The following is a 26,932-nucleotide window of genomic DNA, read 5'->3' as shown; positions in this document are numbered from 1 at the left end:
ACTTGAGAAAATGGTGGGCATAGACATCCTAAATTTGGTTTTAAAAGAGCAACCCACATGGGCTCCTTGGTAGGACAGTCCCTTGATCATCCAACACTTGGTTTTGGCTTGGGTTGTGAGCTTGGGGTCGTGAGGCTGAGCCCCATGTCAGGCTGTGTGCTCAGCGCAGAGTCTGCTTGGAGTTCTCTCTCCCTCTCCCTCTGCCCCCCATTTTTTCTCTCTCTCTCTCTCAAATAGAAAAGTAAATGTTCTTTAAAAATTAAAAAAAGAGCAACCCACAGACCCAAGAAGTTCAATAAGCCTCAAACAAGATAAATACAAATATATAAATCACACCTAGGCACATTCTTGTCAACTACTGAAAACCAGAGTTAAAAAGGAAATGTTCAAGGCAACTAGATAAAGACACACATTATATACAGGGAAACGAAGATATGAATGACAGGTAACCTCATCAGAAACAAACAGAGGCCAGAAGGCACTGGAATTTTTAAAGTGCCAGGAAAAGGGGAGCAAAAAACCCCCATCAACCCAGAATTCTGTAACAAGAGAAAAATATGCTTTGAAAATGGTAGAGATTTGGGTATATGGGACTAAATTTAGATTATCGAAAGGGTAAATACGTGGATAAATAGAAAAGACTGTTCAGTTTGTGGTTCGTAAACTGTGTACTTTTAAATGTTCAGTTTGGTGATCTCTTGCTAAGAATACCACCCGAAACAATTTATGACGTTTACCTCCCTCAAGAAGGTTTCTTCAGGCCTCTTTCCAGTCAGTTCCATCCCCTCCCTACCTCTAACGCAAACACTTTCTCATTTCTGCCAGCATAGATTAGTTTTGCCTGTTCTGGGAACTCATACAAATGGGAGCAGACATTTTATACTCTTCTGTGTCTGGATGCTTTTGTTCCACATGAGAGATTATCCACGTCGCTGAGTAAATCGGTAGTGTGTTCCTTTTTATTGTTTAGTATGTTCCATTTGCATGAGCCTGCCAAAATTAATTTTCCATTTGTCTGCTGATAGACATCTGGATTGTCACTTTTTGGCTCTTATAAAGAAGGCTGTTAGGAATATCCTTGCACAATCTTGTGTTTTTGTTCTCTCAGCTAAACTCCTACATTATGAATTACTGGGTCATAGGATAGATGTGCGTGTCACTTTAGGAGAAAGTGCCAAACAGTTCTTGAACTGTCTGTGTCATTCTGCATGATACTTGACAATGTTTGAGAGTTCCAGTTCCTCCCCGTCCTGTCAACATTTGGTATTGTTAATAATTCTGTTGTTGCTGTTTTAGCCTTTCTAGTAGGTGTGAAGACTCTCTCATTATGGTCTTAATTTGCATTTCCCTGATCACTAATGATGTTGAGCCCTTTTTATGTGCTAATCGGCGATTCAAATATCTATCGTGAAGTGTTGGTTGTCCATTTTTTAGTGAGTTCTTTGTCTTTTTACTGAACAGCTGCCACCCCCTTCACCTGGGCACGCAGGCTCTCTCATTTTGCCACAGGGCCTCCTGGAGCCCCACTCATTTGTGTTTGTGACCTGTCTTAAAGACTGACTTGGGATGGTCTACAGTCATGAATAGGAAAAACAGAAAGCAAAACTATTGCTAGGATATAAAGCATTTTATTTTTTTAATTATTAACATATAATGTATTATTTGTTTCAGGGGTACAGGTCTGTGATTCATCAGTCTTACACAACACACAGCGCTCCCCACAACACATACCCTCCCTGCTGCCCATCACCCAGCCACCCAAACCCCCTACCCCCCTCCCCTCCAGCAACCTTCAGTTTGTTTCCTGAGATTAAGAGTCTCTTATGGTTTGTCTCCCTCTCTGGTTTCGTCTTGTTTCATTTTTTCCCTCTCTTCTCCCATGATTATCTGCCTTGTTTCTTAAATTCCACATATCAGTGAGATTATATGATAATTGTCTTTCTCTGATTGACTTATTTCGCTTAGCATAATACCCTCTAGTTCCATCCATGTCCTTGCAAATGGCAAGATTTCATTTTTTATGGCTGTGTAATATCCTGTTGTATATATATACCACATCTTCTTTATCCTTTCATCTGTTGATTGACATCTGGGCCCATTCCATAGTTTGGCTATTGTGGACATTGCTGCTACAAGCATTGGGGTGCAGCTGCCCCTTTGGATTACATTTGTATCTTTGGGGTAAATACCCAATAGTACAATTGCTGGGTCGTAGGGTAGCTCTATTTTCAACTTCTTGAGGAACCTCCATACTGTTGTTCCAGAGGGGCTGTACCAGCTTGCATTCCCACCAACAGTGTAGGAGGGTTCCCTTTCTCTGCATTCTCGCCGACATCTGTTGTTCCCTGACTTGTTCATTTTAGCCATTCTGACTGGTGTGAGGTCGTATCTCATTGTGGTTTTGATTTGTATTTCCCTGATGACGAGTGACGTGGAGCACTTTTTTGTGTGTCTGTTGGCCATTTGGGTGTCTTCTTTGCATAAATTTCTGTTCATGTCTTCTGCCAATTTCTTGATTTAAAGTACGGTTCTTAAGATAATTCTGAATGCCTACTCTGTATAAAAGTATTCTAGGTGTTTCATTCAGAGATCAGTATTTTATAATCCATGAACCCAAAGAGTTTATAATCAGTTGGGAAAACGGGCATCGTAGCAGGCGATTGTAACGTAAAATGAAGGAAGTAAGTAGCCTTCTCCTTACAGTATCTGTTTGCCAGAGATGCTGTTCCCTCTGCCATCTTCACTCTCTGAGAGCTCAGGAGTGATCTCATCCACCCGCATGGCTTCAACTACCACCTAACCTGTTCCCTCCCAGGTCCAGGTCCCCAGCCCCGGTCTCTCTTGAGGTCACCTCTTGGTGAATCACGGGCAATACCACTCTTCGTAGTCAAACAGTTATATCTCCACCCACTCCATACGCCCCACGTCAAAGCAAAGCAAAATGAGATCTCTACTTCTCCTTCTATATTCTTGATTTCATTCAAGTACAAGCTAAGCTAAGGAGACACCCAAATGAATGGAATAAATCAGACTGAGGGATGTTTTTCTCTCATGTAATGGTCCAAAGGCGGCGAGACCCAGGGGTGGCCATGCGTCTGGACGGTCTGCTCCACCGCCCCCAAGGCCGTGGTCCCTGAATGTTTGGAGCTGATGCATGAAGGAGAACGTTTCAGTCTGAGGGAAAATGAAGGAGAGAAAGTAAAGGGCAAACAGCTCTCTTCTAAAAATATGGTCTAGACATTGCTGTATCACTTCTTTACATCCCTTTGGCCCAAGCGATCACCTGGCTACACAGAGCTGTCAGGGAGACTGGCAGGGCAGCCATTTCAATTAAAAAAAAAAAACTTGGAAAGTACCATGAATGAGAGAAAGAAAAGGAGACAGGGAACAGTTAAACTCAACCATAACTTTTTAGCTCAGTTCTTGACAGCGTATTCCTAGAGTAAACTAACACAGAAGGCTGAGAGTCCTCGCCATCTCTCCCGCTCCTCATACTTGATATCCAGTGTCACCACCTCCTCTTGATTGTAGTTTTAAAGTATGTCCTCATTCGAATTCCTGTCGTGATGTAGTCTCTCCTTTTGCAAAAATCTCCTCATGAGACCCCCTGCCTCCCTTCCTGCCCCTAATGTCCATCCTCTCTTCCTTCCCTGATTAAAATCCGTCAGTCACCAGGCCCATGTTTGCCTGTGAGAAGCACAGTGGTTGCCCCTAGCTAGAGGATCTAGGTGGGAGGAAAAATTACTCTTCACCATATTCCTTCCATGTTATTTGAATTTTCTTGTCTCATCCAGAAAACCAAAACACTGTGATAAAGAAAGATCCTTTGGTAGCTTTATATCATGGATAGAAGAAATAGAATTCAGACTTTGTAGCACACACACCAGGCCTGCTCTCTGCCCTCCCACACACAACTCCTGCTGCTCCCCATCCCGTCCCTGCCGGCTTCTCTTGCTTCTTCCTGAACTGGTCTCTCCTACTCCTCCCCCGCCAACCTCCCCAGGCTTGCTAGAAAACTGTCACCTCCATAGTGCCCTATCAGGACCTTCCTCCTCAATGGCACTACTCTGCTGCCATAGCACGCGGTATTACTGTCACATTGCTGTCACGGATCATGCATGCATCTGATTCTCACTTCCTGTCACTAGACCAAGGCCCCCCAAGGGGAGGGGCTGTGTTTAGCACTCAAGGTTAGTTTCTGAATACCTGGAGCAAGAGATTTGGTGTTCCACGAGCTTCAGGTCACAGGGGGGAAATTATTTGGGGAGACAGAGTTTATGAGAAAAACTCTTAAAATATTTTTATAGTCACTAAATAAAATAATACAGTGGATTAAATAAAGATAACGTTTATGCCGTTCTGCACTTTCGCATTAATTCCGATTTCCCTGTCTTACCAGAGGCACTCCAGGCTCTCCTTCCCTGCGATCTGCGGCAGATACTTACAGATTAATGCATATGCCCTGCATAATCAAAGCTGCCACTTACCGAATGCCTGTGAAATGTCCAGGAGCATAAATACATGGTTTCTAATTCTCAGAATAGTCCTGCGAGGTACGCCTATTTTACAGTTGAGAATATTGAGGCTCAGAGCCGCAAGCATCGAGTTGCCCAGGCTTATATGTTCTACAGCGGAGATTTGAACTGGGGTCGCAGACTCCAATCCCATGCCTGTTTTTCTCATAGCGTTCTGCCTCTCACGCCTGCTCAGAGACAGTGCTTTTGTCCTGTTTCACTGTCTGCCTCTCCACTCAAATGGTATTGGTTCCCCAGATTAGAACTGCACTTGTTGGTCGCCCCCTCACTCCAGCACAGTCCCAACACACAGGCAGCAGCTCCTGGGGCTTGCCGCCCAGCTCCCTGCCCCTAACAGGCTGGGCATTCAGTGTTTGGGTCTGAGTTTACTTTTCTTCGGTGTACTCTTCCCATTGAAGCTTCCGTGCACAGCCTCTGTACCTGCTATGCCTTCCATGTTATTTCCCTTTTCTACCCAAACCCTGTTTCTTCTTCTTCAGCTGTGTGAGCTCATGGAGGGCTTCCCCTGTCATGTTGATGTGACATCATGGTGGGTTTGGGTAGGGGAGGGACCGGAAGGGGCACAGATGGAAACACTTGGTGCCCGGGAAAGGCTAAAAGTGTGGGGCTCCTTCCTGACATTTATTCAACATTTATTTAGTCAGATCAGGAGATAAACTGATTTTTTTCTTCATAAGAAATGTTCACAAAAACATTCATCATATTTAATGTAATTCCACTGCCTTTTCTTCAAGTCAACAATCTGAAAAGATAAAATTGACCAAGGTATTTCCTACTTTTCTGTAAGATTATTCTCTTCAGTGATGTTCTAACTCAGAAGGCTTCTTAGGGGAAATTTTAAAGCTCTTCACTTTAGATAATAAATCATTTAATTTAAGGAAGCAACCCCATAGTGTACACACACACACACACACACACTCACACACACAAACACACACAAACACACAAACACACCGCATATCCAGACATAAAGAAAGTGTGCATCAAAACACATTCAGCAGAGACCTGTTGGAATGACAAGGGCTTTCCCTTCATTCCCCTCACGGTTCTCTTTGGGGAGAGCAGGACAGTTGCATTTGGCCAGTTTGTAAGGAGTTGTGTGTAGACGCCTGAGTTTACCAGATAGCCGGACACAGCCAGCAGGCAAAAGCCATGCCAGTTATTTTACCAGTAAGAATTTAACATAAAGGATTGTTAAATAGGCCACTGAAAAGGCAAAAGAAGAACTCTGAGGAAGAAGCTGCAGGTACTCAGAAAGAGGTTAAAGTGATTAAAACTTAGAAGCTTGGATAAGGCACTTCACAGAGCTGAGCCTTAGACCTCTGATGGGGGTGTCACTGGTCTCTGAGTTGGAGGAGGAGCTCCTGGGCTGAAAGCCAGACCAAAGAGAGAGAAAGCTGGGTGTCTGGGGAGGAGCTGGCAGAAAAGGCTTCCACGCAAAGGAAACTGCCAGTGCAAAGGCCCTGGGATGGGAATGTGTCTGGACCAGCAGTTCTCACTCTTTGGCATCAGAACCGCCAAGAGGGCTGGGGAAGCAGATTGCAGCCCCCCTCCCCCACTGAGAGTTTCTGAGTCAGCAGGCTGGGGAGGGGGGCAAGAATTTGCATTTCAGCTAGTGTTCAGGTGCTGCTGAAGCTGCTGGTCTGGGGATCATACTTTGAGAACCACAGTCCTCAAAGTGTTCAAGGAGTGGCAAAGAGGCAAGTGTAGCTGGACCAGAGTGAACAGGGAGAGAGCAGTGAGAGCTGAGGTCCGGAGGCTGTGGGGACCCAATGCTGGAGGACCTGGCGAGCCATCATGTGACGTGGCCTCTACCCTGAGCAAGGTGAGGGCTTCGTGCAGAGGAGCAAGTGCTGACGTACAGTCTCCAAGGATTGTCTCTGGCTGCCACCTTAAGACTCAGTGGTACAGGGCAGGCACTGAAGCAGCGAGTCTGGGAACTTTCCAATAACCCGGATGAGTGATGATGGTGGCTGCAGCCAGGTCGGTGGCAGTAAGGAGAGCAAAAATAGCCAGACTCCAGACGTATTTGGGAGGTAGAGCCCTCACTGCCTGATTGCAGGGATTTGAAAAGCAAATGGGAGGGGGAAAAAAAAACCAGGATTGGAGGCAGGGACAGATTTTCACCTGTTCTGTGAGGAGCTAGACTCTGAAGAGTAAGAGAGGAAGGTTCGTAGCTAGAGGATCGCGTAGGAAGGAAGAGTGTGCTTTTGTTCTGCTTGTTCAAGATAAAAGACTCAGACATTTGTAGAGTCTGTGCACGTGCAGCCAGAGAGTGAAATCCCTAGGGAGAGAGGGAACAGCAGGAACGAGGCTCGAGAGAAGCCGGGAGGGTGTGGCAGCCTGAAGGAAGCCCCAAAGTCGTCCCCGCCCTCATTCCCATAACCTGTGAGTATGTCCCCTCCCGTGGCAAAGGGACTTGGCAAGTGTGATAAAGGTAAGGACCTCGAGGTGGGGGAATTGTCCTTTGGGGCCCAATGTGATCATAAGGGTCCTTAGAAGAGGGAGGTAGAGAAGATGTGTCCCGGGAGCAGGGGCCAGGGAGAGAGATTTGAAGATGCTGTGCCATTGGCCTCGAAGACCGAGAAAGGGGCCACGAGCCGAAGAATGCGGGCAGGCTGGAGAAGCTGGGAAAGGCCAGGACAGGGATTCTCCCCAGAGTCTCCAGAAAGGAACACAGCTCTACCGACACCTTGGTGGTTAGCCCCGTGAGACGCATTTTGGATTCACAGAGCTGTAAGATAAGAAATTTGAGTTGTTTTAAGCATTAATTTTGTAGCGGTTTGTTACGGCAGGTGCAGGAAATGAAGGCAGGGGTGGAGAGAGAAGGGTGAGGGAACCAATCCTCAAGGAGCAGCTGCCTCCGACAAGACCTAATCTTCCAGAGTAAAGATTCGGTTTTTAGGTTTCAGGATAAGAAACAGTAGGGCTCCATGCCTGTTGAGCTCAGTTTTCACAACGAAGTAGATGTCAAGGCCGCATGCCCAGTGAGGGCCTTTTAGGGATGAGGAAGTTGAAGCTAGCAGGGAGGTGGGTAGCTTGCCTTAGATCACACAGCCAGACACAGCAGAGGCTGGATTGAAACCCAGGCAGTCTGACCCCAGAGCCCACCCTTGTGACCACTTTTCCACATCGCTTCTTCGGAGCAAAGAACTGAGAGCATTTGAAGGGATTGGTGTTGGGCGGTGGGGAAGGCTAAGTCGGAGCCATTTCCAGGACTCCGAAGCCCGGTGAAGGGCGTGGCAGGGACCACCATCACGGGGTGCTGGTGGAGTCTGTGCTGCTGGCTCTGGGAAAGATCCGAAGGCCATGGTACTGGACAGGCCATTCATGGGTATGTGACAGGTACGTGCTGGGAGGCTGGGGATAGGTGTGGAGAGGAGGGTATAAGCAGGCGCCAGCCTCCATACTGTCCGGGGTGCACGATGATGGGGAGGGATAGGGTGTCACTCTATGATTCCAACTACGAGGGGAGGAAGCCGGGAAGCCACAGGCAGGAACTTCGAGATAAAGTCGGTATCCTTAGACTCAAACTAGCTAGGAGGGCGTAGGCTCAGAGCTAAGTCTGCGCACGCAGGCCTGGTGAGAGTGAACCGATTGGTGTGTGTTCGGAAGGCCGATGGCTCACGGTGGCAGCCGTGAGCAGGTTCCTTAGCCGGGGTAGATACCAGACAGGTGGCGGAGGCTGTGGGTCTTCTACACACCAGCAGAGGCAGTGCTCTGTGGGCTTGGGTACTGAGCGCTGGGTCTGGGGCCTTGCTACTCAAAGGGTGGTCCCTAGACCAGCCAGCATCCTTGACCGGCTGGTGGCATGTTTGACATGCAAACTCTCAGGGTCCACCCCAACCTCTGAGTCAGTGCCTGCATTCTTTAAAGATCTGCAGATGGTCTGTATCAAAGTTTAACACAAAGCACTGTCTGCTTATGGCAGCGTTTCTCAACGGGCAGTGCTTAGACCAGCAGCGTCTGATATATCACCTGCGAACGTGTTAGAGATGCGGATTCTCACCCCCTCTCCCCCAGACCCACGAAATCACAAGCCCCACGTGTGATTCGGATGCCCACTCCAGTCCGGCAACCACTGGCTTAGGGTGGCAGGATCCTGGGGCGGCATGGCCTTGAGACTGCCACAGGTGTGGACTGACTGGATTCTGCAGCTCAGGCTCCTCTTCTATCAAACGGGATCACAGGGCAGGGATCTTGCCCACTTTGCAGAGATTTTGTGAGGTTCGGTAACCCGTCCACATAGAGCACGCCAGAGCACCTCCAGCCTGCGGCGAGGGCTCAGTACGTGCTAGCTGTGATGCCACGCACAGTGTGCCTTCCCTGTTCAGGTGTGCTTTCCCTTTCTTTCGGCCCGAGACCTTTGTCGGAAAAACTGGATGAGAAAGAAATGTTTGCATCTTCTGGGACCTCGTGTGATGAGAAGCCCCTCTTCTCTGTGATTCTGTTTTTTAAAACAGACATGTAGTGTTTTAACCAGCCAGGAACAGAAAGGGGGATTTCTCTTCTTGGGGATTCTAAGATCACTGTCACGCAGGTCTTGCTACTGAGGACCGCCTTCGGCCCCCTCGGGTCCATTATGTAAGGTGGACGTGATCGTCTCGGGCTTTGGCTTTGATACAGGCAGTCACTGCCCAGCCTCTCGTGAGACACAGGGTGGCGGCGGCAGGTCCTTCTCTGATAACTGTGTCCTCAAACAATGTGTATTTATGAATGTGCGGCAAACCAAAGCAGTAATAACAAGCGCTGTGAAAATAATGTTTTCTAGGACAGCACTTACCTTCTACACCCTCACTGAGTAGCTGAGTCTTACCTTCAGCAGTCTACCTTCAGTAGACGGGCCCGCTCCATCTAGATGTATGCATGGAATGTGTGTTTCTTAGACTTCGTCCCAGCCTAACATTCATGAAGTGTGGAAAATATCCCCATTTATAATCTTGCAGTGATTCCATGACCCCTCAAAAACAATCAGCAGCTAATATTTATCACTAATCATTTATTGATGATTAATAGAGACCAGGCACAATGCTAAACACCTACTCTCAATTATCCCATTTAAACCTCACACTAACCCTAAGAGGTAGTCTCTGTGTGATCCCCATTTTACAGAGGTTCAATGGGTTAATCCCCTGCACACAAGCATCAGGGAAGGAGCTCAAGCCCAGGTCTGTTGGACACTATAGCCCATGCTTCTGCCACAGCACTCGAAGGAGGTCTCTAACCCAGTGCTGTGTAAAGACAGTAAGAGGATTAACAAGAATGACTGAATCTCTTCGACAAAGTAAGGGAGCTTGTCTTACCAGCTACAAGGTGGAATCTGATGTGCATCTCCAGATGTCCCCTACTGACGACACCTGTAGCTTTATTGAGGCCAGCTGGATGGCTCCTCCAACCTAGCCGGGATCCTGCCGACCTAGTGCTAAGCCCCATGCCGTCCATCCCCAGGCCAGTGTGTGCTAAGACTCCCTGTCTCTCCCAGTGCTCTCTGAGTTTGAATTTGCTCAAAGTCACTTTAAGAACCACCTACATCTAGGAGATGTGTCGGGGAGGACCAGCAATCCCTCTACCGCCAGATAAGAGAGGACTCCAGACTTTGCTGTGAAAGAGAGGAGAAGGCAAGGGGGTCAGCGCCCAGAGACCAAGACCCTTTGCTCTTCTTTACTGTCACCTTTATTCATGCTTCAGGATAATCGTAAATCTTTATTACTGTTTCTCAAGCACGTGATGTGTGGCAAGGGGTCTTAGAGAAAACGGAAGTCTGATTATGGGAAAGACGCGCTGTGCTGATCCTGTCGTAGGAGCTCTGCTAAACATGGCTCTAGAGGACAGTGCGTACATCTGCTAGATGACAGGGCAGCTGTTTGGGCTAAGAAGGCTTCGGGGAAGGGATCTCCCCGCAGCATTCCTAGGCAGAGTGGTCGCGCAGGCCTCGGCATTCCTTCTCCGAAACCTTCCCTCGCCCCCAGTGGCCTCTGTTACATTTTAGCGAGCCAGGTATCATGGACGATGTCATGCCCCACATTAACCCCAACACAGATGCATCCCACTGAGGCCTGTCATGAATAGTAGGTCCTGGACGGGCTCCTTATGTATTGCCGGAGATAGTAACCCCTTCGTATCTCCATCGTCAAGGAATCTTCTGTCTTTCTCTAGTAGGAGGGACTGTTCTCATGCACAAAGATTCTCCACAGTCTCTGAGCAGGAGAGGGAGGCAGAGCAAGAAGCCCAAATAAAAGTGCCCCCCTTCATATCACATTGTCCAGCAACGCAGTTGTCTTGGTATTTTCTGCATTAGGCTACGAAATGCCACAGGTGCAGGTGTCTCTGTTTGTACACTTTATACCTGGCAATCAGGTAGGCTACCCTTAAAATTGTAACGTTTTCATGGTATTGTTGGGTTCTGTTTGGGATGACACACCCAGCCGCTATTTCCTCCCCTGAAAAGGGGTCAGTGTGATTCATCATCTGGTCTCAATTAGATTTTATTTTATTTTCTCTAACTTGCTGTTCTGTCCATCCTCATATTCTAAAGCTCATCAGTCACTCCTTCTTTTACTTGACCAGCTCGTGAAGCCAGATCCACCCCCACCCTCCATGCTGGGTGCAGGGGTCTTGGTCTACACCGGCTGCTTCGGTGCCACACATCCTCACCGAACGCTCACTGTGGACCAAGGATGTGCTTGTAGGTTTTCAGCACTGAGAATTTTTACCTTATCAACAGTCTTGAGGCCAGTTCCTTACCCACCTAGCTAGCAGTTGTGTGCTCAGAGAGAGGAGCACCGCTAAGGATGACATCTCACCTGCGTGCCCTCCGGTACCCCGTGGACCTCAGACAGCGCTTCTCATAGGAATTTCCCGGGATCTTGTTCACATGCGGGTTCTGATTCGGTCCATCTAGGCTGGGCCTGGGCTTCTGCATTTCTAACTAGCCCCCAGGTGAGTGGACCACGGTCTGAGCAGGAAGGCGTCAGCACACCACCCTCGAGGGTGAGCCTTGACCAGCCAGACCCCGTGCTGGGTCTCCACACACATAAACCGTATTTCATCCTGGCTCCACTCTGTGAGGTACAGCTGTCTTCATTTTTTTAGTTGAAGGTCATTTTTCTGAATGTTCCCTCAGTTTTGTTGACTGTATAAATTAGAACAGTCTGCACGTTGGCAGGAAGCCGCCACCATGGATGTCATGATTCCCTTGGATACGGCGAGGTGGCTGTTCTATTCGTCCCAGGGGACACTGTTACCGATTAAATGGGGTTTGCCCCTGCGGTGGAGACACCAACCCAGAAACCGGGATAACCTGGAGTCTGAAGGTGAGAACACTCCAGGATCCTGAAAGAGGAGTGGCTTCCCATGCTGCCTTCTCCTTGGCTGGCTGACTGTGCAGGAAGTGATCCCTCAGCCTTGTTCGAGAAAGCACGTGTTTATGGAAAGCTGCCTGGCCTTGTGCTAAGTGGTGTGGGAGCCCACTGATAAAGGCAACGCGTCTAGCCAGGGCATCAGGCAGGTATTTCCGTTAATCCTAAATACGCTCTTGGGCTGTTGCAGATTGCCTAAAATTCGTGGGTTGGAAGAATTTGAGGTGGGCCATTTTGTTCCTTGGAATTGACTTGATGTATTTGGTAGCAATGGAGAGAGGCTGAGATGAGTTAATAGAGAAATGCCCATCTTTTTAAAAAATTAGCTCCTAAAGATTTAAAACATTAGTCCTCCATTCCTGTGGAAAACTAAAGTCAGGAAAGCCTTGGACAGAAAATAAAGATAATCATATATCTGGGAAAGCCTCAGAGAGGTATCTCCCAAAACCTGTGGAGAACACAGAATACCAGGGCCGGGTGATGCATGCATGTGACAGCCTGAAGGAAGGAATGGATATTTTTAAGCCAACTACCACCAAATGCATTAAAATGTCTTATCTGGTAGCCAGTTGATCTTCATACCCACGTAGGAGCAAATAAGGGGCAGGGGCCACCCAAACTCTGGGACAGAAGACTGAAGTTAGCAACTTGCTGTAGAAGAGGAAGAATTTGAGGTGGGCCATTTTGTTCCTTGGAATTGACTTGATGTATTTGGTAGCAATGGAGAGAGGCTGAGACGAGCTCCACAGCTTGGAGCTTCTTCAATGATAGGGTCCTGGGAGTTCGTTTTCTAGAGCTCTCTGTGGGGCAAGTTCTCCACGGTGAATAGCAGCCCAGAACTTCAGCTTATGCTCCGTTTAAACATTTTTCAGGACATTATTAAAAGCTCCTTCTAAAAGGGATGTCATCATGGAGAGGACGTTACTTGTACAGTTTACGTAACAAGGACTAATTTAAGATAAAATTAAAGGGTCATCTTTTCAATGCCATTTTGCAAGGAGGAAAAAAATTGAGCGCGGTGACTACTCCGTGCAGCCACGCAAAGCCATTACCGTCCCGTCCAAAGCTGGGCCGTCAGGACGGTCCCTGTGGAGTGTGTTAGATGAGCTTGTGCCCTGGAGATGCCTTTAAAACTCCACAAGCCCAAATTAACCTGGAGGAAAGGAAGGACCGACTCTGTGCAAAACCATTTCCCCATCAAGCCATTTCCTCCTGATGGGCAGTAATGTGATTAGTTCTCATGTAGACAGCATTGTTTTGCTTTCCAAAACGTATGATTATAACCACGCTCTTAATTCCATTTCCTTCCTTGCCTCCATAAATCATCCTTGTGTTTTTCTCCTCGCAGACCAAAACGGTTACCGATACGCATTGCTCATTATGTTCACATACTGGATCAGTCCGTTTGTTGAAATGCTCATCCTTTGTCTTAACACATAAAAATGGCACGAAGTATTTCTTACCGCGAAAGAACCTTACTAATTGGGGTTTCTCTATCTTTTTTCCTTATATCTCTTTGTCTCCCTTCTTCCAAAATATAAGGCAGAATAGCAGTCCAGTTATTACTGGAAAGAGCACTACCGAGATTCCCATGGTTCGAATCCTGGCTGTCCCTTTCTAGCTGTTGTCAGCTTGGACAAGGGACTTCACCCCTCTGAGCCTCCATTTCCTCTTCTATAAAATCAGAGCAAAAACACCTGCTTTGCCCAGCTTTGAAATTTGCTGGGAAGATTAAGCAAGGTAGTATTGTGTGTTAAAGAACTTTATAAGGAAAACACATGCAGACGCCCAGCATTGATTATCACTCTTAATGTCTCATGTCACGGGGATGAGTGATTGTGTACATTTTTCCTGCAGATGAAGCTTACTTATCTCTTTAGGGGACCATGGGGGGGGGAGGGATCATAACAAAAAACGATATACTCTTCCCTGTCTTCTTCAAGGGAAGACTCTTCTTGATGACCTGGGTCACCATTACAATATCCATAGAATTCTAGAAGGCCAGGATGGGAAGGGGGTTTAGCACTCAAAGTGCCCATAGTAATCAGTCTGCAAGGACTGCTGTAGCAAAACACCATAGGCTGCGGGACATAAGCCACAGAAATTTCTTTCCCTGTGATTCTGGCAGCTGGACGTCCAGAGCAGGGTGGCCCAGGGCTGCTTTCTGCTGAGGCCCCTCTCCTTGGCTTACAGGTGGATGTCTTCTCCCTGTGTCCTCACCTGCCCTCTGAACATGGGCATCTCTGGGGTCTCTCCCTCTTCATAGAAGGACAGCAGTCCAGCTGGATTAGGGCCCACCCTCATGGCCTTATTTTCGCTTAATCACCTCTTCAAGTCCCTGTCTCCAAAAGCAGTTACATCCCGAGGTGTACTGGGGGTTAGGATTTCAACATACGATTTGGAGAGTCAGGGACGCAGTTCAGCCCAGAACAGTGCCGTGCCCAACCTCCTCATTTTATAGATGAGAATGTTGAAACCCAGAGAGGTTGAGCGAGACGCTTAAACTCCCACAGCAGGTGTCAGCAGAGCCTGGAGCCGAGCCCCATCTGGAGACCAGTGCTCCTCCCGCCCTCCCCCCTGCCTGGCCTCACAGCCCCCGCCATCCTCATCTTCTGGTGTGAGGGAACTCTGCTCTTCAGGGTCCAGGGCGGCAGGAAGGCTGGTTCGCTATCAGTCCTGGGGGAAAGTGTCAGTGGTGACGAGTGGGCTTTAGTGCAGCGCTTCGGCACATCCTCACGTGTGTTTGGGAATCTTGAGGTCTCTTATATATCGTCATCCCGTTTGCGGGGGGGGGGGGCTGTGTTCCCAAAGTTTGACCCACAGGTAAGTACGATGTTCGTGCGCTTTCAAACACACCTTGGGAAGACACCTTTCTGTATCTGTCGCATAGCAGTCACAACTGACATCTGGAAAATGCTCTTTCTCTTACCACGGCCAGATCTTGCATATTCTTCCCGAAACCCTGTCTACCCCCGTGGGGAGAAAGGCACATCTGTCAAACGGCCCCTGCTTCACTGGGAGAGATTTAATAACTGGAGTCTATCCCAAGGTGTCAGGCTTTGAACACCTCAACACTTGCATAAAATAGACCATGGCACACGAACCACTGTCCTACAGCACATCATCGTTCATCATTAAAGTGGCTTGTCAAAATTCCGGGCCCTGAGTTCTGTGCTTTTCAACAACGTCCAGGAAAGCCCTTCCCGAGTACCGTGGACCAGAGGAGAATCCCCCCGTATACATCTGCGGGCCTCAGATGTGTAGAACTCATCTGTGAATCCAGGCAAGGTTTGTTTGCTGCTAAAGCCTGGTGTGTCTCCCCAGTGGGACTCCTCCTCCTGTGTTCCCATCTCCTGAAACGGCACCACCGTCCCCCGTCACTCAGACCTGCCGCCGGATTCATGCCCCCTGACTGCCCCCATCTCCCTCCTCCAATCCATGAGCACATCAAGGTGGCTTTGCCTCCCCAAGCGCAGTGCCCATCCATCCATTCCTCACCCGTCACCATGAGCTCCGCCGGGACGCACACGCATCCTCCTCATTGTTGTTCTTGCCCCCACCCTTGCCTCCCGCAGTCCGTTCTCCATGCTGCCACCAGAGGGGTCTTGTAAAAGCTTCCTTAGTCCTTGTTATCCCCACTTTGAGACTGTCTGGGCTTCCCACGGTACCGGAGTAGAGCCCTAACTCCTCCCCAGAGACCACAGGCCCCGAAAGACCTGACCCTGCCTGCCTCTCGAACTTCACCTTGCCCCACTCTCCCCGTCAGGGACCCTTGAGCTCCGTGGCAGTCTTTCTGTTCCTTATGTACCTGAAACATTCCGGTCTCAGGACCCTTGCACTTGTGGTTCCTTCCACATGAGACTCCCTCCCCCCAGCTCTCTGCGCACTGCCTCTTTCTTGTCATTCACAGCTAACTGGATGCTGTCTTCCCAGAAGGACCCCCCTTGTCCATCCCGGCTCAGCCTAACCTGCCCTTTCCCTGGTCCTTTGCTAGCGTCGCCCTTCTTTTACTTTCCCGCAGTTACTGAAAGCTTTAGCTATCCAAAGTGTTGCTATCTAAAAGTTTTGCTCATTTGTTTATTTGCCCCCATGACAGAGTTTCTTGTTCACACTGTGCCAGGGACGGGGGGTGGCACATGGCAGGGGCTCGGTAAGTTCACTTACTGTCTATTGACTGCCGGCCTGTCTATGGATATGACCCTGTCCCACCGGGTGGGACACAGACAGGTAAAGAGATGCAATTCAGAGCAGTGAGTGCCTGCAAGTGCAATGCCAGGGGCTTGCCTCACCGCTGAGATATTACCACCTGCTGCACTGTGACGACCCCACCAGAGAGGCAGAGGAAGGGGGAGGCATCGGCCAGGGCTCCCGCACCTGCTCTGTCGGGCCTGGCCCACTCACACGGTGGCCTTGGCTCACACAGTTGCCCTTTCTCAGCCTCCACCTGCTCCCTGCAAGCGGAGGTCAGGCCCTTACTGGACGCCCAGTAGGGTTACAGTAGCTGCGATTTCTACAGCGCAGGTGTGCATTCTGTCCCCAGGTCCTGGAGATGCTGCCTGGACCTGCAAAGCTGACAGGAGACCCAGGACTCTCTCCCTGACTCCTTCTGTCTCATGTCTACTCAGCACCTGAACCTTTCATGTTCCATTTCCAGCCCTTCCTTTTCTCTCTCCTTGACATTTTCATCAAAAGGAAGGTCTTGCAGAGAAACTGAGGGTAGGGCTGTGAAGGACGAAGGACAGTGTGTCCAGAACGCAGGCAGCATGTTTGCAGACCAACCCTCTATGCCTCCCGCCTGTCGCTGTGATCTGACAAGTGTAGACAGAGGCATTCGCCACCAGAGGGCATTTTTGCAGGCATTATGGCTCCCCCTAGTGGGCACTGGTTTGTTACAGAATCGGTGCCGTTAAAACCCCAAATCCAAAAACTTCACAGCATACAGCTGCTCGTAAACTTTAACCCCGTGTAATTCCACTCCTGGGGATTTATCCTAATGAAAAATGCAAAATAATATATGGGTGACGACCAAATTTCCAGCAATAAGGGCGTGTAAATTGTTGTCCATCAGCATGAGAATGTAAGGGAGCCATGCAGATGTTCAGCATGGAAAATTCCTGACGGAATATTACGAATTCACACCACTGCAACAGCCATGAAGGGCTCATACAAGTGAAAATTTCATCTTTTTTGTGTAGCAAGATTATGGGTAATTTTTCATTTTTTTCCCTTGAAAGTTGTTATGTCCATTTAATTACGCCCCACCTCCCAAAGAAACCACGTAATCATCTCCATAACTGTGGGATCGCCCCCATCTGTATGTGAGATGGTGACTCCGTTAGTTTCCTAGAGCTGCGGTTACCGAGTCCTGCAGGCTGAGGGGAGCTTAAACAACAGAAATCCACTGTCTCCCAGTCGTGGAGGCTGACAGCGCAAGATCGAGGTGTTGGCAGAGCGGTTTCTTCTGAGGCCTCTCTCCTCTTGGGTTTTACAGGTGGGTCCCTTCTCCCTGTCACATCATCTTCCTTCCATAGGCGTCTGTGTCCTTGAAAGACACCAGTCAGATTAGATTAGAGCCGACCCTAATGGCCTCATTTTAACTTCACTGCCTCTGTAAAAATCCTGTCTCCAAACGTGATCACATCCTGAGGTACTGGGGGTTAACACGTCAACATATGAATTCAGTGACTGTTACAATACTTACATACTTACATAGGATATATTAGTCTTGCATACTTATTATATCCTTATATTACCTACGTACTTATTATATATTCTTATATACTTACTAAGTATGTTAGTAAGTAACATACTTACTATTAATACTTACACTATTATAATACTTATATAATACTCATATACTATACAAATATTTATATAGAGCATGATTTCTTTATATTTAGATGATTTTATAATTGTTTCAGCTAAAGGCTGTGTAATATCATTCCCTACACTTCTTTTTTTTTTTTTAAAGATTTATTATTTATTTATTTGACAGAGATAGAGACAGCCAGCGAGAGAGGGAACACAAGCAGGGGGAGTGGGAGAGGAAGAAGCAGGCTCATAGCAGAGGAGCCTGATGTGGGGCTCGATCCCATAACGCCGGGATCACGCCCTGAGCCGAAGGCAGACGCTTAACCGCTGTGCCAGCCAGGCGCCCCCATTCCCTACACTTCTATCATGAGCTGTAGAGCCAGTGCTGTATGTACCTGTCTTTGCTACCTCTTTGGCAAACCAATAAAAAGCTGTAATTATTCAAAAGATCTTTGGGGCAGCTGTGTACAGAAAACTGATCTTACTCCCTGAGTTCTGCTCCTGTCAGTTGATGTATGAACTGTGGTTAACACAGTACTTTGTTTACAAATGGTGCCACAGCACTGGGACCTCTGCTGGTGTCCCAAGGATCCCTACATCTTCATGTGTCACACTCGTGAGCTGAGAGGTTGGTATCATTGTATTATGTATATCTGAGGATATGCTAAGTGCAGCTGTCATAGTATTATGTAGCATTATATTACAGCGTATATATACACATCCATGCCACGGTATATATTCTTACATACATCCCCCTAGACGTTCAGTTATTTCAAACTGCACAGTAGATTCTTTTTTTTTTTAATTTTTTTTTTTAAGATTTTATTTATTCATTCGACAGAGATAGAGACAGCCAGCGAGAGAGGGAACACAAGCAGGGGGAGTGGGAGAGGAAGAAGCAGGCTCATTGCGGAGGAGCCTGATGTGGGGCTCGATCCCATAACGCCGGGACCACGCCCTGAGCCAAAGGCAGACGCTCAACTGCTGTGCCACCCAGGCGCCCCTGCACAGTAGATTCTAATCCTGCTTTTACTTTTCACACTCACGCTTGTGCATTGCAAGTTTTCTATTTTCTTAGCCAATCAAAATCCTGTTATTCTCAAGATTATTGTCTCAGCTTCCTTGGTTCTAAGGATTTGTTATTAGGGTGTTTGCCTCTTACTATAAAGTACCAAATGCTTTCACATGAATAGAAATAAAGAATGAATGAAAGACTCCAGATGTTGCGTGAGCCTGCATTAATCTCTGTCTGCAAAGTGCCCCAATAGGTATATTTTTGAAGACTTGCCAGAAGAAAGAGGATATTTATTTCTTTAGGGACTCCATTCTTGGAGCTGTCCTCCTTGGGGCCCCAGCTGCTCTTCCTATCCAGTGTCTTCTGCAGGAGCAGGGCTTGCAACATGGCAGTGTGGGAAGTCTAGAAGTATCACCTCTCTTGTACCTAAGAGCAACTGGGAATTTGGAGATTGGAGCTGTACGTGAAAAAAATGATTACTTTGCCACTTTATGGACAGCAAAACTGAGGCTTTCACAGCTCATGATTTATTTAAGGCAGCAGTGCAGTTCAGAGACAGCTCTGGAATGAAAACCAATCGTCTCTGAGCCCCCCAGATAGATTGCTGGGACCATGAATCATCCTGCTACTAATATGAATAAAATAGCAAGTAAGATAGAAGAGTCTTGTTAATTCTGACCACTGGATACCATAACCTTTTCAAACCCTGTTGTCTTAATTATGATGGTAATTTTTTTTAATTAAAGATTTTATTTATTTATGTGACAGAGAGACAGCCAGCGAGAGAGGGAACACAAGCAGGGGGAGTGGGAGAGGAAGAAGCAGGCTCCCAGCGGAGGAACCCGATGTGGGACTTGATCCCGGAATGCTGGGACCACGCCCTGAGCCGAACGCAGACGCTTAACGACTGCGCTACCCAGGCACCCCTATGATAGTAATTTTTAAAAAGATTTTATTTATTTATTTGTCAGGTGGGGAGAGAGAGAGAGAGAGAGCACAAACAGGGGGAGCGGCAGGTAGAGGAAGAAGCAGGCTCCCCGCCGGGCAAGGAGCCTGATGTGGGACTCGATCCTAGGACCCTGGGATCAAGACCTGAGCCGAAGGCAGATGCTTAACCAACTGAGCCACGCAGGCATCCCAATTATGATAGTAATTTTTAAAATATTTTTTTAACTTTTAAAACATATAAACAAATAACAGTTTTTTTTCATTAAATGCATATTGTTGCAGGTGTTCACTGGGTAGCGAGTCCTATAATTAAACATACAACCTCCCAGGGAAGAGAAGTGGAAATACGGATACATTTCATCACAAACAGATTTACACCATCACACTGTTTCTGCATCTTGCCTTTTTTTTTTAAATTTAATGATATGTTACAGGTATCATTCCATGATGGCACAAAAAAGATTTACCTTATTTTTTACTGCTTCCCTGTATTGCTTGGTATAAAGGATTTGTCCTATGTGTATATTGGATTTATCATTTCTATAACTAGCCCGCAGTACTTCCCTAAGGCAAATCCTGCTGCAGTAATCACCCGAGATTCACTTCGCTTGTGCACTTGCAAAATTGTGGGCTTCAAAGGCATACATCGTGTCATTTCTTTCTCCAGCGTAACTGATCTGTTTTCATTTGTTTCTTTACGTTTTTGTCTGTTTCCTTCCAGCTACACAACCTGTAGAGTCAACTTACTGCCTTGATTTTCTGGAATTAACAACACTGATAGGACTACATAATAAATAATTTTTCCCCATACAAAATGGCACTTATCAAAACCAAAATATGTGATTAGCATGTTTTATTATTTTCATTTGAGTTTTATATGCTCGATCTATCTCTAGTTAAGAGGCAGTAAGAATGGTTCAGTTCTGTCATATTCCGCATATTATCAGTGTGTGTGTGTGTGTGCTCCTGCGTGGGAAAGACACGTAGTGGTGGGATTTGCATTTCTGTTTCATTTTGCCAGCATATATCCTCATCCCTGTTATACGGAGTTTTCAAATCAGAATATGACCTTTCCTTCTATAAAAACATCTACATTTATCCTCTGAGGTATTTTCCCTGTCATGTTATTTTTTAAATTTTTTCCCATTTTTTAAAAACTTTATTGAGATAGAATTCACGTACCTTATAGTTCGCCACGAAAGTGTACAATTCAGCGGGTTTTAGTATATCCAGAGTTGTGCAACTGTCACCACAAGCTGTTTAGAACATTTTCATCACCCCCCCAAAAACCCATGCTTTCGCTGTCACCCCCAAATGCTCCCATCCCTCGCATGTAAATGGTGAAAGATATCCTTGCCCTCCACAGTGGCTTTTCCATCATATTCCCATGCACGGTCCATTGGATGCTACTTTCCTCAGACCCTTCCTGTGTTATCAGAATATTTCATCTTTATCAGCCTTATAGATGAAAAATTGTTTCTTTCTTCGGTTTGCATGTACTGAATCAGGAATGGTGCTGACTGCCATGACCCTTTGGCCATTCGTGTCACCTGCTGTGCACCACTTTGTAGACCTACTTTAAATAAAAGCAAACATTGTCACTGCTTTGTCCCCATCCTCTGGTGCAGGCTACATGGGGCAAAGACCATCATGAAGTTAGTCCACCCAAATTACAGAAACAAGAGCATCCTCCAAGGAAGCCTTGAGCACCCAGAAACCCGCCCTGGGGCTCATTACCTGTATCCCCGGGCATCACCTGGTAGTGCCCATGTTCTTCTCTAGGATGACTCCCGTCCTTCCCCCAGTGTAGGTACATTACTGCTCCTCTATTTGGCTCCATTTTTTAAAAAAGACTTATTTATTTATTTTAGAGAGATAGCACGCACAAGCTGGGGGAAGCGCGGAGGGAGAGAAACTCAAGCAGACTCCGGGCTGAGCACAGAGCATGATGTGGGGCTCAGTCTCCCGATCCTGAGCTCATGACCCAGACTGAAATAAAGAGCTGAACGCTGAACCAACGGAGCCACCCAGGCGCCCTATTTGCCTCAATTTGACTTTGTCTCAATCCATCAACCACTATTTTTTAAATGGACATTCCATGGTCTTTGTTCAGTGCTATTAAAATCCAGTCACGCCCAGGGGCACCTGGGTGGCTTGGTCAGTTAAGCATCTGCCTTTGGCTCAGGTCATGACCCTAGGGTCCTGGGGTTGAGTCCTGGATTGGGCTCCTTGCTCAGCAGGGAGCCTGCTTCTCCCTCTCCCTCTGTCCCCCCACTCATGCTCTCTTGCTCTCTCTCTCTCTCTCTCTCTCAGATAAATAAAATATTTTTTAATTAAAAAATTTTTTTAATTTAAAAAATTTTTAATATTCTTAAATTTAATTTAAATAATTTAAAATTTTTTAATTAAAAAATAAAATGAAATCCAGTCACCCCAGGATAAACCTATCTTTATATATACACCTCTTAACCTGGTCTATGGATCCTGATAGCTTTTATCACCAGCTAAAGTCCCTGGTGAGACCCCTAATATCTTTCCCTGGCTGGAGGGTCTTTGGGAAGAGCCAGAGCTAGGCTGAAGCCAGCGAGCCAGAATTTCCAGGAGCAAGCATTTTCCCAGTGCTCCTTCCAGACCTGAGCCCATTTGGCTGTTAGTTACTGTCGGATCCTTTTTATAGGGAGTGTAGCCTCCAGTGATCAGGCGTAAGGGAGAAGCCTCAACCTTTCCCACCACGACCTCAGCACCAGGCTCCAGAAAGCCTCGGACTGAGTCTGTTATTCACGCTAGTATTTGTCAGCACGCCCTGCAATCCACCCCTTAGGTAAACCTCACCCACAAGATTTCCTCGCAGCAGAGGTGACAACAATATTCAGGGGCATTCCTGGCATATGTGACGCTCTAGATGGACCATTCGTGCTACGGCCTCCTCTACACTGCACATCGCTTCCCGTATAACCGTGCAACAATCAGTAACAAGCATCACCTTCCTGACTCACTACATACATTTCATTTTTATTGATTAATATTCAAATGAGAACGCAGTGCCACTTCTGTTGTATTTCTACCACACATGTGTGACCTGAATCTAGTAATGAGGAAGCATCAGACAAACCAAATCGAGAGACATTCTGTAAAATAATGGCCTTTCGTCTTTAAAAGTGTCACGATCCCGAAAATCAAGAACACACCAAGGACTGCCCCAGACAAGGAGAGGGAGGAGACCATACAGCTAAATGCAACTTGTGATTCAGAACTGGATCCTTTCTCAAAGGATATTACGGGGACAGTTGGTGACGTTTAAATGGGTCTGAGCATCAGATGGCACCATTGGGTCAGTGCTGATGTCCTGATTTTAATGATTATATAGTGTTATGTAGGAGAGTGTCCTTGTCTGCAGGGAATGTACACTAAGGAATTCAGGGTTAGTGGGACAACAGGTCAGCATCTTATTCTCAAACGGTTCAGGGGGAAAATATCATTTGTACGATAATTTGTCCTGTACTTCCAAGTTCCAATATACCTTGGGTATGTATTTCTGCTCACACCCAGCCCCCTGCTAAGGTGTAGATCCCACTTAACCAGCGCTTACACCTGCTCGCTCAATTATAAAGTACATGACCGTGTTCCCCCAGCTTGTAGCGCAGAGCGGAGGGCATTTGTGGAAAGTACGTGGTGTGTGCGTGCACCTTACTGTGCGCATGTGCTGGCTATAAGCAACTCCATTTGACCTAAGCATAGTAGATCGTCAAGGTGTTTTTCTCCTTCTTGGAAGTGGTTTGCAGTCCAGGCAGGATCTTTAACATGGAAGCCATCACTCCCAGCTGCAGCCCAAGCAGAGCAGCCGTGGGGACAGCAGGCTGTGGCACTGTCCCCATCCCCTGCCGGCAGCACAGGAAACACACCAGGGCTGTGCGGGGCAGCATGCCTGTGCAAAAGGGTATTGAGCGGTTAGTCCTTCTGGAGGAGAAGAATGGTTGTTAGTGAAGCTCCGTTGCCCCTGCACTTTCTCTGAGATAGTCCCACCTGCCATTTCAGCCCCGGAGGGAACAGCCTTCAGTTCTATGTGTCCTCCATCCCCTCGGTCCCCACCTCCCCCATCCTCTCTCCAGCTTCCTGGTGCACCCAGGCCCCAAACCTCGATGGGCATAAGAGTCACGGTGGACCTTGTAAAAAGTACATCCTGCGTCCCTGCCCCAGGGGCTCTAACCCACTTAGGGTGCGCCTAGGAGCGTGTCTTTTTAACAAATGCCCAATATTTGATGGCTGTGGTCCGTGGACGCTCAGAGAAGCCCTGCTCTAGTGCAGGAAAACAGGGCTTGCGGTCAGAAAGCCCAAATTTGCCCTCACAGCTCTTTCTCTGCACACTGGAGGACCTCGGGCAAGTCACCGGAGCTCCCTGGGGCTCAGGTTCAACCTCCACACCCAGGGTCTGTTGTAAGGATCAAATGCAGTAAAAGGCAAAACGCTTTGCAAGCTGCCAAGCTCTACAGAAGCGAGAGTGAGACTCTTGCCCTGCTTATTACGTTAACCTTGGTGATCTGCCGGTGGGTATTATAGGCACTCGGGTTCGATGCTTTTGGTGCCTTGTAACCGATTTTTTTTAAAAGGTGTCTTTCTCCCCCTTCCCGCCAGCCTTCAGTACAGCCAAGTGTGAGAAACTGCAGAAGGAGAAGGAGGAGCTGGAGAGGCGGTTTGAGGAGGAGGTGCGCAAGCTGGGCTGGCAGCAGCAGGCGGAGCTGCAGGAGCTGGAGGAGAGGCTGCAGCTGCAGTTTGAGGCGGAGGTGGTGCGCCTGCAGGAGGAGCAGCACGCCCAGCTGCTGCGGATCCGGAGTCAGCACGAGGAGCAGGTCAGTGTGCCGCTCCGGGCTCTGCCTCTGCTGCCGGGACACGCCGCTGGGAGGGGGAGGGGAGCCGGCGCTGCCGCTGTTGCCGGAAGTCCTGCTCTGCAGGTGAGCTTCTGCGAAGTTCGCTCTCCGACTTCATTTCTTCATACTGTCCCCTCTCTTCCTCCCCTCCAGCCACCCTGGTCTCCCTCCCTCTCCCTTCTTCCCAGGCACGCTCCCACCTGGGAGCTTTTGCATTATCTATGCCTTCTGCCTGGAATGCTCTCCCTCTAGACGTTCCATAGCTCCCTCTTTCCCTCTTATCCAGACTTTTCTCCAAAGTCATTTCTCAGTGAGGCATTTTTTTTTATCCAAACGTACAACCCCTCCCCTGTCACACACACACTCTTCCCGTCCCCTCCCTACTCTAGTCGCTTATTGCTGTTGAACGAACTGTAAATCTTACTGGGTCCGCTGTTTGTCATCTGTATATGCCACGGAGGGCAGTGATCATCACAAGCAAAGGCACCTAGCACTTGTGAGGCACCGGGGACTGCTCTTAACTCTCTACAGACTCTCTAAACCTCGCAACAGCCCTGTGAGGGGGGTACTGACATCGCCCCCATCTTACGGGTGAGAAGACCGAGACCCAGAGGTTAAATAACCTGCCAGAACTCACAGGGTGGGGCATGGAAAAGCCGGGGTGGAACCCAGTCTGGCCCCAGGGTCCGTGCTGTCCAGCATGAGGTTCCAGTTGTCCTCCAGGTCTACCAGTGGCCGATGTCTGGCGCCGGACCCAGCCGGCCCTCGGCTCGCATCTACTAAATGAAGGAATGGACTCCTCTGGTTAACCTCAGCCCGGCAGTCTTCGTAGAGAGGACAGTGCCCTGGAGCAACTGGGGAGGATTCCCAGGGTCGCGCCGCCCCCACAAGCTGGCTGCCCCTCCAGGACTGGGGTTCGTGCAGTGAGACCCCAGGTCCGCTGGGGGTCTCCCTGTGCTTCTGTGAGAGCTAGCTCAGCTCCTGTCTCCCCTCGTCTTCCCAAGCCCCCAAGCCCTGATGCCCTAATGCCGGCCTTCTAGCAGGTGTGTTATTTCACGGTGTCTGCTTGCGACATCCCTAAAGTAAACGGGCATTTGTGAAGAGCGCTCTTTAAGTCTCAGGAGCGCGCTGAGTGGCCCTTCATTATCATGAGTATTCGGGCTGCTCTCCTCGGTCGGCTTCCAAATAAATATGCTGGACGGCAGTCCCCAGAGGCTTGTGAACTCAGGAGGCACAAGAGTCATTTCAGAGTAATAATAAGTACCGTTGTTGTAAATTAAAATCTCCCGCTGGACAGCCCTTTATTCGGCTTCTCAGGTTAGCATTCTCCTTTTCTAGAGGCCTGTGGAAACCAGACACACCTGCCCGCTTGAGGTCCATTAGACCTCGAGACCAGGAAACAGAATAGCTGGCAGCTAGAGTTACCTGCTGCTGCTAAGATTAGAACCTGAGCCCCCGCATCTTGCCTCCTAAGCTCTCAGAGCAGAGCTCCCATGAATAGACACTTGCACCTGCTGCTGTCCATAGCCTTCGTGATTTCCTGGCCCCTCGGTACATCTCAAATGCATGCAGAGACCAGCTTGTTCTGTGCCTCTCTGTCCCTGGGCTGTTCACTGCCAGTTTCACATAGAATGTGTTTTCCCCCACATTCACGAAAAGATTTCTGGTCTGAAGTTCTGGGTTGGTTGAGAAGATGCCAGGAGGCAGGGAGGCTGGTCACCAGCCGGAGAAGGTGTTTTGAGGGAGCCCTCTGAGCAAAGGCTCATGTCGGGGTGCAGTGTATGGGAACCACAGAGCCAAAGCCATAGCTGAGTGGAGCCCGTCCTCTAGTGGAACGCTACTGGGGGCCTCACGAAATTTCGCCGGTGCCGGCACACGTGCTGGGAGACGTGCTCTGGCCTGGCCGCTGAGCTGGGACACAGCCTTGCAGAGACTTGATACTGGGAGGGATTGGAAAGAAAGAAGGCCCCGACCTTTCCCCTTGAGAATGAGTTACATAAGCCACCTATGTATATTCCAGAAGTGCTCTGTCTTGGGAAGGCTCTGAGCTGCGTTCTTCTCAATCCTTCATAACAGCCAGTGGTTCATGTATTTATTCATAGGTGCAAAGATTATTTAGCGGATGCCACTGCGTGCAAGGCATTATGGCAGGCGACTGGGAGAGATACCAAGATTCGAGATACCCAGGTTAGAGATCAGGGGCAGTTCTGAGACAAGTACCCAAGAAACTGGTAATAGTGGGTGAGAAGTACAGAGGATGTGTTTAGGAATTTAGGTTACTTCCAGCTATAAGGAAAGGGGAAAGCTTTATGATGGAAATAGCTTCTCAAGACTTTCCATGTGGGTAAACCTTACCTATGGAAACCCATTGGTTTGGGGGCGGGGGGATGGTGATTTAAA

At 48.1% G+C, this 26,932-nt stretch overlaps 1 protein-coding gene across 3 annotated transcripts in view; it reads left to right on the top strand.

Annotated features, from left to right (window-relative positions):
* Positions 1-26,932, top strand: part of MTUS2 (microtubule associated scaffold protein 2) — a 553,081-nt gene that overhangs the window by 506,664 nt on the left and 19,485 nt on the right. For all 3 annotated transcript variants that reach the window (XM_057309483.1, XM_057309482.1, XM_026493067.4), the window contains one exon: positions 24,300-24,514. In XM_057309483.1, the coding sequence (XP_057165466.1) occupies positions 24,300-24,514 (215 nt within the window). The remainder of the gene's footprint in view (positions 1-24,299; positions 24,515-26,932) is intronic.

This window comes from Ursus arctos, unplaced genomic scaffold (assembly GCF_023065955.2).
Source record: "Ursus arctos isolate Adak ecotype North America unplaced genomic scaffold, UrsArc2.0 scaffold_10, whole genome shotgun sequence".
Lineage (NCBI taxonomy): Eukaryota > Metazoa > Chordata > Mammalia > Carnivora > Ursidae > Ursus > Ursus arctos.
This window is presented reverse-complemented; position numbering and strand designations above follow the sequence as displayed.